The sequence below is a fragment of the Tauraco erythrolophus genome, chromosome 30 (genome assembly GCF_009769465.1).
Source record: "Tauraco erythrolophus isolate bTauEry1 chromosome 30, bTauEry1.pri, whole genome shotgun sequence".
In the NCBI taxonomy this organism is placed as follows: domain Eukaryota; kingdom Metazoa; phylum Chordata; class Aves; order Musophagiformes; family Musophagidae; genus Tauraco; species Tauraco erythrolophus.
In genome coordinates, this window is record NC_141494.1 from 700,451 (window position 1) to 716,625 (window position 16,175).

General features: G+C 50.9%; 1 protein-coding gene across 1 annotated transcript in view; it reads right to left on the reverse strand.

Moving 5' to 3' along the window:
* Nucleotides 1-5,886: 5,886 nt before the first annotated feature.
* OTUD7B (OTU deubiquitinase 7B) overlaps nucleotides 5,887-16,175 on the reverse strand; it is a 29,956-nt gene continuing 19,667 nt past the window's right edge. Inside the window, exons 5-12 of the mRNA XM_086628212.1 lie at nucleotides 14,379-14,480; nucleotides 13,795-13,922; nucleotides 11,588-11,700; nucleotides 10,997-11,124; nucleotides 10,210-10,359; nucleotides 9,509-9,623; nucleotides 8,664-8,748; nucleotides 5,887-7,212 (exon numbers count right to left, since the gene is read on the reverse strand). Of these exons, the coding sequence (XP_086484338.1) occupies nucleotides 5,887-7,212; nucleotides 8,664-8,748; nucleotides 9,509-9,623; nucleotides 10,210-10,359; nucleotides 10,997-11,124; nucleotides 11,588-11,700; nucleotides 13,795-13,922; nucleotides 14,379-14,480 (2,147 nt within the window). The remainder of the gene's footprint in view (nucleotides 7,213-8,663; nucleotides 8,749-9,508; nucleotides 9,624-10,209; nucleotides 10,360-10,996; nucleotides 11,125-11,587; nucleotides 11,701-13,794; nucleotides 13,923-14,378; nucleotides 14,481-16,175) is intronic.

A 16,175-nucleotide genomic window follows, 5' to 3' on the forward strand; every position in this document is an offset into this window, starting at 1 on the left:
AGCCCCTTGCATCCCAAAAGGGTTGTAGGGTGCTGGAGCGGGTGCACAGATCCCCCTGGCACCCCAAAAGTGATGGAGGGTGCGGGGTGAGGTGTGTACAGCACCCCAAAAGGGATGGAGGGTGCTGGAGGGGGTCCATACAGCCCCACACACCCCAGAAGGGATGGACAGTGCTGAAGGGGGTGCATATAGCCCCCTGCACCCCAAAAAGGGCAGAGGGTGCTGGAGAGGGTGCAAACAGCCCCCCGCACCCCAAAAGTAGGGTGCTGGAGGGGGTGTGTACAGCCCCTGGCACCCCAAAAGGGATGCAGGGTGCTGGAGGGGGTGCATCCAGCCCCCCATGCCCCATCAGGGACACCCCACCAGCCGCGGGTCGCCACACGTGGCCACGACACCCCCAGCCCCTTCGGGCCCCCCCAGCCCGTCCCCGGCCGCTCCCCGGGACACGGTTCCACCGGGGAGGAACCGGCTTCTCCGTGACTCATCGCCGAAGCGCGGCCTTCTCCTCCCAACGCCGGAAAAACCCTGGCACCGTGGCCAAACCGGCCGCGTTCCCGCTGGCCACGGCCCCTCCCGGAGCAGGTGGATGGATGGTGGCCCTGGGACCACCTTTGCCACCCTCCCACTGCCATAACCCCCCCCTGGAGACCCCAAAAATCCACCACCCTTCGGCTCAGCTCCTCTTGCCAAGATGCCGGTGCCGGCACGGGGTGGGATCAACCTGGCACAAGGGAAACCGGCACCGTCAGAACCCACCGTCCAGCTAAAAAAAAATTGAATAATCTTATTTTAGGTGTAGATTTTCTTTTTTTTTTGGGGGGGGCAGCTTTGGTGGCTGCAGATCATGCACCCCTGTTTTATTCCATCAGGAAAAATCCGGCGGCGGAACATCCCGGTGGTTTTTGGCTCCGGCGTTTGGCAGAGAAGAGGAATTTCCTCGGAGGCTTTAAAGCCAGTGGCCGCTCTCCAAAAAGAGGGAAGAGCGGCTGTGCCAGCGCGGGGGTCAGCCGGGGCCACCCTGGAAAACCGAGGGAAAAATCCGCCGGCAAAGGCGCTGGGCACCGACGTGGCACCGGGCACCGTCATGGCACCGGGCACCCACCTGGCACCGGGCACCCACGACGGAAAAAAAGAAAACCCTCGGGATCTTCGGCATCCGAAGGGCCCCGCGGCACCAAGAAATGGGAATTTTAATCTTTACGCCCCGCTCGGGGTTTAAATTGGTGGAAGAAGCTGCTCGAATGGCGCCAGGGAAATGGTTCTTAAAAAAAATCCCTGAAAAATGTCATTTTTTTACATGAAAACCTGAAGTTGGTGCCTAAATGGAAGGAAATCCGCCCCAAAACCCAAGGAAGGGGACGCTGAGCTCCGCGGCGGTGGCAAAATCCCAATAATTTGATGTGGGGGATTAAGAATGTGGGGGCCGAAGATTTGGGGGATGAAGGATTTGGGGGATGAGAAATTTGGGGGATGAAGGATTTGGGGGATGAAGGATTTGGGGGATGAGAAATTTGGGGGATGAGAAATTTGGGGGATGAAGGATTTGAGGGATGAGAAATTTGGGGGATGAAGGATTTGGGGGATGAAGGATTTGGGGGATGAGAAATTTGGGGGATGAAGGATTTGGGGGATGAAGGATTTGGGGGATGAGAAATTTGGGGGATGAGAAATTTGGGGGATGAAGGATTTGGGGGATGAGAAATTTGGGGGGATGAGAAATTTGGGGGATGAGAAATTTGGGGATGAAGGATTTGGGGGATGAGAAATTTGGGGGATGAAGGATTTGGGGGATGAAGGATTGGGGGATGAGAAATTTGGGGGATGAGAAATTTGGGGGATGAAGGATTTGGGGGATGAAGGATTTGGGGGATGAGAAATTTGGGGGATGAAGGATTTGGGGGATGAAGGATTTGGGGGATGAGAAATTTGGGGGATGAAGGATTTGGGGGATGAAGGATTTGGGGGATGAAGGATTTGGGGGATGAAGGACTGGGACAGGCGGCCCCCCCCGGGAGAAGGGCAGGAAAGAGGCTCGGCCGCGGCGCGGCGCTTCGTTAGCGGAACGTCGTTTATTGTCAGGGAAGCGACGGCAGCGGAAGGGGGACGCGGGTACAGCCCGAGTGCGACGTGCCGGCGGAGCTCGCGAGGAGGTGAAAAAGGAAAGGGAAGGGAAGAGAAGAAGGAAAGAAAAATAAGTTAAAAATTAAAGGAATCGAAAAGAAAAGAAAAAAAATAAAACCAAATCAAAGTGAAAGAAAAAAAAAAAATCAAAAATATCAAATCAAAATAAAAAAATTAAAACCCAAATCAAAATAAAATCAAAATATAAAATAACAATAAAATAACAATAAAATAAAATAAAAAATAAAAATAAAAAATCAAAATAAAAAAAATCAAAATAAAATAAAAAATCAAAATAAAAAAATCAAAATAAAACAAAAAATCAAAGTAAAATAAAAAATCAAAATAAAAAATCAAAATAAAAAATCAAAATAAAACAAAAAAGTAAAATAAAAAATCAAAATAAAATAAAAAATCAAAATAAAATAAAAAATCAAAATAAAAAAATCAAAATAAAAAAATCAAAATAAAATAAAAAATCAAAATAAAATAAAAATCAAAATAAAAAAATCAAAATAAAAAAATCAAAGTAAAATAAAAAATCAAAATAAAATAAAAAATCAAAATAAAATTAAAAATCAAAATAAAATAAAAAATCAAAATAATCAAAGCAAAATAAAAAAGAAACAAACCAAAATAAAATCAAAATAAAACCAAAATAAAATGAAATTAAAAAATAAAAATAAAAATATCAAAATAAAAATAAAAATAATAAAAAATAAAAAAGAAAATAAAATAAATCACCAACCTAATATTTAATTATTAAGAATTTAAAAATCGTTTGTGACTAAACAATTGCAGAATTAAGTCAGGTCACTTCCCGCGGGACAAAAGCCGGTTCCGCACCGCCGCCGATAAGTGCACTTAGTGTCAGCCCTGGGGATGAAGTCGCAGCCTCCTCCTCCTCCCATCCCATCCCTGGAAAAAAAAAAAAACCAACCCTCCTGGGGGCAGGTTTGGGGCTTTTTGTCCCCAAAAAGTGCTTCGGAGCACGAGGCGCTTCCCCTCCCCGGTTTCGAAAATCAAAATTTAATCGATGTCGGGAAAATATCGAATTCCTCCGCGCCGAAAAGAGCCGACGGGCGCCGGGTTCGGCGTGTGGCGGTTGGGAAATGGGGGTGGGAGAGGCCACCGGGCCATCAACATCACCGGTATTTTATGGTCCCGTCCAAAATTCCCAAAGAAAATGAAATATAATCAGTTTTGTGGAAAAGGAAACAAAAAAAATAAAAATCCTCCGTGGTTGGGAAGAAACGCGGCCGGTTCGGCGCGACCGGGGACGGCCACGACTCTGCCCTTCGTGGGCAAAAACCCCCAAAATTCTTTGAAAATTTTTTTTCATGCAGTTAAAATTGATTTTTTTTTTTCGAAATTTCTATTTGGATTTAAAAAAAATAAAATCCAAACGCCAAAGCAAACCCAAACCCAGGAACGGTCCCAGCCCCAGGCCGGCGGGTTTCCCGAAATCCAAATAAAGCTCCGATTTTGGGAAAATTAACGGCAGAAATGGCTAAAACGAACGGCAGAAACTGGGAAAGTTAACTGGAGAAAATGGGAAAATTAACGGCAGAAACTGGGAAAAACGAACTGTAGAAACCGCAGGAATTAAGTGCAGAAATCAAAAAATAAATCAAATTAATCAATGGGAATTAAACCCCCGCCGGGATACTCGGGATCGTCGACACGCAGCTCCGAATCCGTCAGGAAAAGCCGCTTCTCCTCCGGAAAAAGCCTTAATTTGGGGGGGTTTAAGGTAAAAAAAAGGGAAATTGGTAAAAATTTGTAGGTTCGCAGCGAGCGGTGGGGGATTTTGGGGAGAATAAGGGTTTTGGTGATTCTCCAGCTTCCGCCTCCGCTGCCCGGGTCTCTTGGCCCTTTATGCCGGGCGGGATGGGTGTGGGAAGGGATTGCACAGTTCTGAAAAAGAAAATAAAATAATAATAAAAAAATTTAAAATGAAAAAAAATTACAATGGGGAAAAAAATGACAAAAAAAAAAAGAGAAAAAATGAAAATTGGAAAAAATAAAAAAGAAAAAAAGAAAATTGGGAAAAATAAAAAAGAAAAATTAAAAATGGGAAAAATAAAAAAGAAAAAAATTGGAAAAAATAAAAAAGAAAAAATAAAATTGGAAAAAATAAAAAAGAAAAAATGAAAATTGGGAAAAATAAAAAAGAAAAAATGAAAATTGGGAAAAATAAAAAAGAAAAAATGAAAATTGGGAAAAATAAAAAAGAAAAAATGAAAATTGGGAAAAATAAAAAAGAAAAAATGAAAATTGGAAAAAATAAAAAAGAAAAAATGAAAATTGGGAAAAATAAAAAAGAAAAAATGAAAATTGGAAAAAATAAAAAAGAAAAAATGAAAATTGGGAAAAATAAAAAAGAAAAAATGAAAATTGGGAAAAATAGAAAAAATGAAAATTGGGAAAAATAAAAAAGAAAAAATTAAAAATAAAAAATAAAAATGAAAGAAATTAAACATAAAGATAAAAATAAAAATGAAAAATTTAAAAATGAAAAATAAAAAATTCAAAATAAAAAATAAAAATGAAAAATTAAAAACGAAAAAATGGAAAAATAAAAATAAAAAAAACCCGAAAAATGAAAAAATTTAAAATAAAAAAGTAAAACCGAAAAAAATTAAAAAAGAAAAAAAAGAAAAAAAGAGAAAAAAAAAAAAATTAAAAAAAAAAGAGGGAATGTTGTAAAGCTTTACATCATTGGTAGAATTTTATTTTCCGCGGTGAAACGTCGCTCGCTCGAACACGAGCCCGGGCTGGAGCTGCAGTGACCAAAAACCCACCCACCCAAAAAAATAAAATTAAAAAAAAAAAAGATTAAAAAGAGAAACCAAACACATCTGTGCAAACGTCGCAGCGCCGGAGCCGAATCTGAATCCGAATCCGGGCGGTGGGAAGGGGCAGCAGCGGGACCATTTTTTTAAAAATTTTGTTTTTTTTTTTTTTGTTTTTCCCCCCTGTTTCACTCTTTGCCCCCGCCGTGTCCTCCCACCCCCCAGTGGGGAAAAAAACAACCAACAACCTGAAAACCAGTCCAGCACTGGGATGGACCCCCTCTCTCCCACCCCCAAGGAAAAAAATGAGTTTAAAAAGTGACATTATTCCTAAAATCCGGGAGTTGAGGCGTTCCGTGGGGTGGGATGAGTCCAACCGACCCCCCCCCCTCCCAGTAACATCCCATTCCAACTGCGCTTCGCCCAGTACTGGCAAAAAAGAAACATAAAATGAAAGAAAATCAGTGGTTTGGGTTTTTTTTTTTTTCCTAAAAAAAAAAAAATCAAATCCAATCCAAGTTCTGGGATGTTCCGAGGGAAACCACCGGCGCGTTCCATCCCCGCTCCGGGCAGTTTGGGACGTCGGAGTGCGGCCGGAGGGACCCGGGGGGGGGTGCTGCCCCCCACCCCCCCGCCCCCCCTTAAAGCTTTGGTCTGGTTTATCGGATCGTTTGGAAGATTCCGACCCCCCCCTGCTCCAATTTTCCAATTATTTTCCACCCTGCCCCTCCTCCCTCCCTTCTCGTGGGGTCTCGGGGAGGGGGGGGGGGTGGATTTTCTTGGATTTTCTCCCACCCCCACCCCATCGAATCCCATTTCTCCGGCCGAACACCCGCTCCCTCCTTCCGCCGACGGCGAGAGGCGCAGGAGGGGGTAAAAAAAAAAAAAAATTAATTAATTCTCTATTATTGCATTCCCCATTTTCCGAGGGTCCCGGCGGGAGCGGGGTGGGGGGGGGCACCCGGCGCGCTCAGAACCGGTGCCCCTCCCGCTCCCGGCGTTTCATCTCCTCCTTGTAACAGCAGGAGCAGAAATTCCCGGTTTCCGGATGTCCGTAAAAAGCGCAGTTGGGCTGTTTGCATTTGGTCTGTGCCACCACGGCGGAGACGCCGCGGCACCGCGTTCCGGCCACCGCCGCCGCCGGTGGTGGTGGTCCCTTGGGCGAGCCGTCCCGCTCCGGGGGGTCCCGGTAGCCGTTGCTGTGCGGGGGGAGGCAACCGGAACCGTCGCACTCCAGCGGGAAGGCGGGATGGGTGCCCGTGTCCGTGGGGGAGATGCCCCCCGGGTGCGGGGGGCAGTGGGGAGGTGGGTTGGGGCGCTGGGCGCAGTGCCGGGGGAAGGTGGCGTAAGGGGGGTGACCACCGCAGGGACCCCCGGCCACCCACCGCCGGCCGTCCTGCGAGCCGGGGGGACGCGGCCCCTCCGTGCCGCTCACCGCCGAGGGTCTGGGAAAGGTGAAAACGCCGGAATAGCCGGAGGGAAAAGTTATTTTGGCCCCCGCCGGCAGATCCGGCGCGTGGCCGGCGTACGCCGGCGGGGGGTGAGGGTACCCGGGGCCAAGCGTTGGCATCGCCTCCTCGCCCTTGGGAGCGTTCGGCTCCGGCTCCGGCTTCTTGGCGGCGGCTCCCAGCGCCTTCTTTTCCGCTTCCTTTTGTTTCTGCTCGGCCAGGAAGCGCTCCTCGGCATCCAGCAGGTACCGCTGGATCATCTCCTCCTGGTACTGGTGCCGGTTACTGGTCTTGAGGTGGCCGGCGAAGATGAACTTGCGCTCGCCCTGCATGGCAGCCCGCAGGATGCTCAGGCTCAGCCGCACGTCGTGGCCGTATTTGGAGGGATCCGACGGTTTTTCGGGAGCTGCTTTCCCCGGGCACGCTTTTTCCGCCGGAGCCGCCAAATCAACTTGGGAAGACTCTTCTTTGCTGCCTTTCCTCGACTTCAAGGAACCTTTTTTCTTCTTCTCCAAAGTGTCCCCCTGCCCGTTGCTCGCCGTGCCCTTGCCCGCTTTGCCGTGCATCAAGCCGCCCATGTTCTTCTTCAGCTTGCTGCCCAGCGTCTTGCCGAAGCTGCCGAGCTTGTTGGCCACCGAATCCGCCCGCTTCTTCTCCTTCTCCTTCTCCTTCTCCTTCTCCTTCTCCTTCTCCTTCTTGGGCTTCTCCTTCTCCTTGCCCGCCCTGCCGCCGCCGTTGCTCGCCGAGCTGCTGCACACCGACTCCTTGTCCGACTCGCCCGACTCGGCGGCTGAGCGGGCATCGTCGCCCGCGGAGGCTGTCGGGGATTCCGGCTGGGCCAAGGGCGCCTGGGGAGGAATAAACCAGCTGCATCAAAGTTCCAGAAGGTCCTCAGGGAGGAAATGGCCAGGTCGAAGTTCTAGGGGGTCCCTGACTCGGAGTTTTTGGGCCGAAGGGAAAGGGAAAAAGGTCGAGGGGAAAAGGGAAAAAGCTTGAGGGAAAAAGGGAAAAAGCTCAAGGGGAAAAAGGGAAAAAGCTCAAGGGAAAAAGTTCGAGGGAAAAAGGGAAAAAGCTCAAGAGAAAAGGGAAAAAGGGAAAAAGTTCAAGGGGAAAAGGAAAAGCTCAAGGGAAAAGGAAAAGTTCGAGGGAAAAAGGAAAAGCTTGAGGGAAAAAGGGAAAAGCTCAAGGGAAAAGGGAAAAGCTCAAGGGAAAAGGGAAAAGCTCAAGGGAAAAGGGAAAAAGCTTGAGAGAAGAAGGGAAAAGCTCGAGGGAAAAGGGAAAAAGCTTCAGGGAAAAAGCTCGAGGGAAAAGGGAAAAAGCTCGAGGGAAAAAGGGAAAAGCTCAAGGGAAAAAGGAAAAGCTTGAGGGAAAAAGGAAAAGCTTGAGGGAAAAAGGAAAAGCTCGAGGGAAAAGGGAAAAGCTCGAGAGAAGAAGGGAAAAGCTCGAGGGAAAAACAGAAAAAGCTCAAGGGAAAAGGGAAAAAGCTTGAGGGAAAAAGGGAAAGCTCAAGGGAAAAAGGGAAAAAGCTCGAGGGAAAAGGGAAAAAGCTCGAGGGAAAAAGGGAAAAGCTCAAGAGAAAAGGGAAAAAGCTCGAGGGGAAAAGGAAAAGCTCAAGGGAAAAAGGAAAAGCTTGAGGGAAAAAGGAAAAGCTTGAGGGAAAAAGGAAAAGCTCAAGGGAAAAGGGAAAAGCTCGAGAGAAGAAGGGAAAAGCTTGAGGGAAAAAGGGAAAAAGCTCAAGGGAAAAGGGAAAAAGCTTGAGGGAAAAAGGGAAAGCTCAAGGGAAAAAGGGAAAAAGCTCGAGGGAAAAGGGAAAAATCTCGAGGGAAAAAGGGAAAAGCTCAGGAGAAAAGGGAAAAAGCTCGAGGGGAAAAGGAAAAGCTCGAGGGAAAAAGGAAAAGCTCGAGGGAAAAAGGAAAAAGCTTGAGGGAAAAAGGGAAAGCGGGAGAGAAAAGGAAAAGCTCGAGGGAAAAAGGGAAAGCAGGAGAGAAAAAGGGAAAGCGGGAGAGAAAAAGGGAAAGCTCGAGAGAAAAAGGAAAAGCTTGAGGGAAAAAGGGAAAGCTCGAGGGAAAAGGGGAAAAAGCTGGAGGGAAAAAGGGAAAAGCTGGAGGGAAAAAGGGAAAAGCTGGAGGGAAAACGGGCACGAGCAGAGCCCGCGCCGTTTAGCCGCTCAGGGCAGCGCTCCGCCATCCCGGAGGCACGGCCGGCGGGGGGAGCGGTGCCCGCTGCCGCGCCGCCGGAGCGGGCGCCGCAATTCCCGGGAGAGAAGAGCGCGCGGCGGCGGCGGCGGCGGCGCCGGTACCTGCGTGTCGCAGGGCAGCGGGACCCACTTGACGCTCATGTAGCCGTGCAGCAGGTGCAGCTTCGCCTCCAGCGACAGCGTCACGCTGCGGTTCCACCGGAGGGAAAAAAAAAAAAAAGTTGGGAGTCAAATTCCATCCAATAACCGAGATTCCCTCCTCCCTATTCACCCTTATTTCCCTGTTATCTTTTATGTTCAATCGGTTTGGTGATGTATTTTTTTTTTCCCCAACCTTTCCATTCCAAGCCAAATGAATCAATAAGATTCCCAAACGGTGACAATCAAATTTCCTACAAATTAAAACAAACTCGATGAATCGTCTCGCTTGTACAAAAAAATCAAATCAAATCAAATCAGATGTCGCGGATCTAACCGGAGCCACTTTCAGAATGATTCTCCTCTCGGCAAAAACAACTGCAGGGAAGAGCAGAGGTGTTTTCTCAAAAATTTCCACTTGCCAAAAAATAAAATATTCTTTCCACTGGAAAAAAAAAAAAATATTCTTTCCAGTAAAACCAGAGGGACAGAGTCCAGAGGGCTTCGCTTTATCTTCGAGTGGGGATGGAGGAATGGAAAAATACACTTTTTCGGTGTGAATTCAACAGCTGACCCTCCTGAAGCTCCAGGATTTGGAGCAACCATCTCCTTCCCTTGTAGGAACGAAGCTCTTGAGATGTCACGGCTCTACCCAAAATGTACCGGAATCGGGGTGTCGGAAGAGAGGGAAGTAAGAGGGAAAAAGCAGTTTTCCAGCCCCACTTTCACCCAGACACGAGAAATTCCCCGGCCGGGGACAGAGCGACCAACCCTCCGGCTGTGACCGCTCCGCTCCGCGGACAACCCACCTGGCCAGCTTGACGTTGTCACTGTCGTCCTTCCCCCACTGCCACTCCTTCCCGGGGTCCACGGCGAAGTGCACGGGGAGCAGCTTGTGCTCCGAGTCCGTCAGGGGGATCACGGCTGCAGGAGGGACAGGAAAACCGCTCGGAACGCCCGACGGGACAAACCTCCCGCGGCGGCAGCCAAGCCCGGAGCGCCCACCGCGACCGACGGCGGCGCTGGTGGCAACCGGTGTCACGTCAAATCGCACCGCGACTGCCAAGGCATCATCCTGGCGTGGTCTGGGTTGGAAGGGACCTTCAAAGATCACGTAGACCCCCCCTTTGCTGTGGGCAGGGACACCTTCCACCAGATCAGGTTGCTCAACGCCCCGCCCGTAGCTTCACAGAAGGATTTGGGTTGGAAGGGACCTTCAAAGACCACCTAGTCCAACCCCCTGCCACCAGCAGGGACACCTTCCACCATATCAGGTTGCTCAACGCCCCGTCCGTAGCTTCACAGAAGGATTTGGGTTGGAAGGGACCTTCAAAGACCATCTAGTCCAACCCCCTTCCACCAGATCAGGTTGCTCAACGCCCCGTCCAACCAGACCTTGAAGGTCTCCAGGGATGAGGCATCTACCACCTCTCCAGGCAACTTGTTCCAGCTTGTCTCACCACCCTCAGCATCAAAACTTTCCTCCTAGATCTAGACATTAACCACCTACCTTGATCTTTTGTGGGTTCCTTCTGCTCCATGGATACCAGGGCAGAAAAATGGGCTTGGTCGTAAGCCAGTACCAATGGAGACCGGTGACATTTGTTGGCTGGGACTTCCAAGGGAAGATAGATCCCTCCAAAGGGAATAGGGGCAAAGGCTGGAAAGAAATCAGGTGGTTGGATTTTTGTCACAGGTTAAAGAGTTAAGAGCTGTTTATACCGAAACCGCCCCGGAACGAGCTGTTCGCTTCGTTCGAGGTTTCACCTGTAATTATCTGCCAGCTCGAGGGACACCAAAAAAAAAAAACCAAACCCCAACCAAACCCACAACCCAAAATAGACATTTATGTCACACCAGGAAGAACGCAGCTGCAAAACGAACCTTTTCTATAAAAAACCACCAACCCTCCTTCACTCCTCCACAAGACAATTTAAATTTGAACAGTAATTGATGAATCTTTTCTGCTGGGAAAGGAAGTCTGCTGGTGGAAAATACGACAAAGTAGGGAACGGAAATTCCCATCTCGACGCACGTGTTTGAGGGCGAAAAAAGTTGAAAATTCAAAAAAAACATGAAAAAAAAAAAACAAAACCCAAACATCACGTGGATGCTCTTTGAAATAGTGAAGGATCGGACTGTCCATGGGAATCACCCGCAGCCATTCCGTGCTCTGCTCCAAGAATCCATCTTCGTTGAGCAAGAAAGATCCCGCGAGCACGCGGCGGAGCGGGAACGCGCGGCGTGAGCGCACCGGATTCCCTGGAATTTCTTTAAAAAGAGAGCGGGATCCTCACCTTCCCCCCCCGAGTCCCGCAGCATCGTGTCCGCCACCACCACGATCGGCCTCTTCAGGACGTGGGCGAGGACGAAGACGTGGAATTCCTCCAGGCTCTCGTACACCGGCTCTTCCGAGCTCTCCACGCTTTGGGAAAAAAGTACGGAATTGGGTTTCGCCCTCCATGTGTTGGCACCGTCGCTTCGGAAAACGGGACGAGGTCCCGACGGGCACCCACGGGGAGGGGGGAGCGGCTGAGCAGGGGTTAATTTTGACCTCAAATTTGAGATGGTGGGCGTGGAGCCCCCAAAACGCCCCGTTTTAAGACAAGGGTTGGATCCCGGAGGTGCCGCGTCGCTGCTTGGCACTTCTGGGAGCCTCTTATCTACAGAGTGCCCAAAATTGGGGCGTGTTTGGGACGGCTGCGGCCATAAAACCTCCCTGGAATGCGGAGAACGCTGCGGAAATCCTCAACTTCCGCTCACTCCTCTCGTTTCGGAGCCATCGACGTGATGAACGCAAGAAAACTTCCATAATATCCCCCTCACTCTTCCCTGTGATCCATGTTTTACCCCTAAATTCGTTATTTCCTTCGCTCCCCTCCACGCACCCTCCGCAGCCGCCCCCGTTGGTGCCGTAGTGCACGCGAGGCTCGCTGGATGCCAGCTTGATCAGCTCGTTCCACTCCTTCTGCCACTCTTCTTCCGTGTAAACGAGCCCCGACTGGGAAAAGAGCAAATAATAAAAAAAAATATTAAAAAAAAAAATCAAAATCTTCAAAGGAATTATTTCCTAATCGCTTTCTAATCCACGGTGCCCGGAAATATCTAATTCAAGGGTCGCTTTGGCATTTCGACACAGGGCAGATCTACGTTTTACCCACGTTTCCTTACATTGGGATTGTAAAATGGCCATTCTGCCATCGCACTGGGCGAGATGGGACCACTGGGATGGGATCACCGGGACAGGACCGCCAGGGAAACCCCCCCAGGGCACAGCCCTCTCCTGCTGCCACGTTCTTCGAGCCATCCCGGAGCTGGTCCCTCTACAGAACACGTCGCCTTCGGTACCACCATCCCACTTTATGCCAATTCCCGAGTGTCAGATTCGGGAATTACGCCTTTTCTCCCAAAGGCAGAAGCTTTTCAGATCGTTTCCAACGCAACCCCGGAGCTGAAAGGCACCAGAAACCACGTCTGTGCCAAGGGAGGGGAGAAACACCTTAAAAACACAAGACTGTGCCAAAAAGTGATGCCCAAGCCTGCCGTGTTCACAGAATCATAGAATCATAGAATGGTCAGGGCTGGAAGGGACCTTCAAAGGTCATCTAGTCCAACCCCCCTGCAAGGAACAGGGACATCTCCAACTAGATCAGGTTGCTCAGGGCCTCGTCCAACCTGGCCTTGAACATCTCCAGGGATGGAGCATCCACCACCTCTCTGGGCAACCTGTTCCAGTGTTCTACAACTCTCATGGCAAAAAATTTTTTCCTAATATCCAACCTGAATCTACCTCCCTCTATTTTAAAACCATTACCCCTTGTCCTATCACAACTGGCCCTCCTGAACAGCCTCTCCCCATCTTTCTTGTAGGCCCCCTTGAGGTACTGGAAGAGTGTTGAAGGCTGTGAGCTGAGAAACGCAACGAGAAGGGCAGCAGCCTCTTCCTCTTCCTCTTCCTCCTCCTCCTCACCCCGGCTCCGTAATCGAAGCTCCAGCATCCAAACCCAACATCCCAATCCTCAAAGCTGCCAAGAAAACCTTCGAGCATCCGCCAGAAACGACCGACGGCACCTCCAGCTCCCCGCTGGTTCAGTAAGGTCATTAATTAGGGTCATTAATTAAGGTCATTAATTAAGTTTTGCCGCTCCCGGTTAGGTCACCGACACCAATTCTTCCGTCGCCGATCCAGAGCTGGCGAAGGAAAGGGCGGGAGGAGAATATGGTGCCCGGAGCGGGTTGGGAAATTCGGAGCGGCGCTCACTACCCCAGGCTGCTCCTTCCGGAGCTCGTTCGGGAAGCGGGAGCTCATCACCCTCCGCTTCCAGCGTCAGCAATTCCCGGCCCCTTGCAGCACCCACGTGTCCCCCACCCACCCCCAAGACCCTTCGGCTCGTGCTGAGGACCACGACCACCCCACCGCATCCCACACCCCGAGCGCTTCTGAGTCTTTTTACGATCCGCAAAGTCCCGGGGTCCTGCGCCGACGGCTAATTCCGGAGCGCGTGGTTTAACGAGATGCATAAACCCAACTTCGAAATCGCAGGAAAACCTCCGGTTATTTATTAACTGCTCTGCTTCAAAGAGGAAAATCAGCTCTTTTTTTCCCAAACTGGCATGATAGGAATCTTTGTGCCCTTCCAAAAATAAAAAGGGAAGTTGGAGAGTAAACAACACCCTCCGGCGTCGGGTGGAAATACAAGTTTACTCCGTTCCCAAAAAAAAAACCCACCTTGAGTTGACGCCCGCGCTGGCATTTGGTAACTTTCCACCTGGCCAAAGCCAGCGTGGTGATGGGGTGGGGGGGGCACCCACGGTGCCCCCTGGCACGGCGTTAAAAAGCCCTTTCCCGTGGTACATTCACAAATTTCCTTTCTCGGCAGCGGAATTCTCTCCGTGCCCATCGGCATCGCCGGAGACACCGACAGCAACGAGCATTTTGCCGTAGCTCGCACCGACACGCGGCACAGCCGCGCACCGGCGAAGCCAAAGAGTCGCCCAAAACTCCCGACGGGGTTTTATCGCGATAGGAAACACCTCCCAACCCCCCGGGATGCCTTCTCCCGGCATTCCCGTTGGCACAGGGATGGGGTCCTACCTCCTTGTTCTGCTGCGTTTGCTGCCAACGCCACCGGCGCTTCAGGGCTTCCCTCTCCGCACCTTTATCCATCAGGGTGTAAAGGGATTTACGGAGCATCAGATCCCGGTCGTGGAACCCCCACATACCTGCACGGGGAGGGGATGGAAAAATAAAAAAAAAAAAGGAACAGCAAAGGATTAGCAGCACCCGGCATCGCCCCGTCGGTCTGCTGAGGTCCTGCCACGAAGCCGGGGAGGGAAACGGGGAAATGGGGAAACTGAGGCAGAGAAATGCCAAGATCCAAGGAGGTTTGAAGGGGGAGTTTTGCGCGGCGGCGTGTCAAACTCGGCTCTGGAAACGTCGACGTGCAAGAGGAGGGAAGCGGCGGCTCCGTTATTTCACCGTTTTCCTTCAAAACCCCGGGGAAACTCGCCGAAGGGAGCCTGTTTCCTTCCATCCCTTCTGAACGGACGGGAAACCCTCGTCCTGTTCCCGAAGGACATTCCGGAGCGCTCCCCCCGGAGCGGGAACACGGCCCGTGCCGGGGTCGGAAGCGAAGCGGTTCGTTCCGTCGCTCCGCGTGAACGCGACGAAGCTCTTACCCAGGGAGGCGGCGTGCAGCAGGCAGTTGCCGTCGCCGGTGGTGGCCAGTGGAAGGAGCCTTTGGCAACTGGGATCCACGTTCGCCCACCAGTTCAGGCGACCTGCGGGAAGATCCGAGAGGGTGGAAACGGGTCCCTGTTACGTGCTCTTCCCTTCAAAACAAGGCAAAGGAATGCTGGAGAGGAGGGAAACGTGCTTGATTTGCAGGGGAACATCCAAGGGAGGAGGATGAGGAAGGAGTTGCGGCAGGAAAACGGGAGACTGGAGCTGCAGGGATGCACGGAATCAGCCAGGCTGAACGGAAGATCGCATAAATTAGAATTAAATTAGAATAAAACCCAGCCAGGACTTGAAGCCAGAGCAGCGTTCCCTCCTCTCCACCTGTCCCCCCATCCCTACTTCTTTTAAAATCCCCCAAAACCCACCAACTGCCCATCCCAAATGGTGCCCGACAACTTTTCCAGCCCATAATTGCTTTTCCTTTCTTCTGGGAACCGAGTGGCTCCTGTTTAATCCATCCCTGGATGGATTTTTTCCTTGCTCACCAGTTTAGGTACCGTCTTCCGGGACTTTTGCTGAGCGCGGCGGCTTTCCCGCGGAAACGCTTAAAAAGAGCGGATTTGGGGCCGACGAGGCGCTCGCAGCAATTCCGGAGGGTCTAAAAATAGAAGCTGAGAGGGAAAAAAACCCCAAACGGAGGCGGCGCAGCCGAGCACGAGGTTAAATATTGACCGAGGAAACGACGTCGGGCTGAAATCAGGACTTTGAACTTCACCCCCAGCCCGCGCCGCGCTCGGCCGTGACCTTGAACCAGGCGCTGCCGCGGCTGCGACGTGTGCCGGTGGCTTTTCCGCAGCGGGCGCCGTGCAACTGGTGGGTTTTTTTGGCTGGAAGGTGCCGTCCAGGCTCCCGACGAGTCGAGTTTGAAGTTGGTTTCGGTGAAAAGTGGCCCCTTCCCAGCGGTTCTAACCTCTCCCTGCTCCGGAGAGCGGTCCTGACCGGGGACCCCCGGCTCTCAAACACAAGATTTCATAGAATCATAGAATGGTCAGGGCTGGAAGGGACCTTCAAAGGTCATCTAGTCCAACCCCCCTGCAAGGAACAGGGATATCTCCAACTAGATCAGGTTGCTCAGGGCCTCGTCCAACCTGGCCTTGAACGTCTCCAGGGATGGAGCATCCACCACCTCTCTGGGCAACCTGTTCCAGTGTTCTACAACTCTCATGGCAAAAAATTTTTTCCTAATATCCAACCTGAATCTACCTCCCTCTATTTTAAAACCATTACCCCTTGTCCTATCACAACAGGCCCTCCTGAACAGCCCCTCCCCATCTTTCTTGTAGGCCCCCTTGAGGTACTGGAAGACCGCTATAAGGTCACCCCGGAGCCTCCTCTTCTCCAGGCTGAACAGCCCCAACTCTCTCAGCCTGTCCTCATAGGAAAGGTCCTCCAGCCCTCGGATCATCTTCGTGGCCCTCCTCTGGACCCTCTCCAACTGGTCCATGTCCTTCTTACGTTGGGGGCTCCAGAACTGGATGCCGTACTCCAGGTGAGGTCTCACGAGGGCAGATTTCTTGGAATTGTTTGCACGACGTCAGCAAGAGCAGCTGTAGAAGGAGCTAAAAATCCCGAGAGGTGTTTGTAAATCCCGATAAACGTAGGAAAAGGCACGAGGCAGAGCCACCCGCAGCGCCAGGCGGGCGATTCCTCCTCTCGGGGCGGGGAAGGGAACCCGTCGGAGCGGCGGAACGCTCAGGACGCAGCCCGGGGCCGCGTGGCACGGGGCCAGCGGGTGA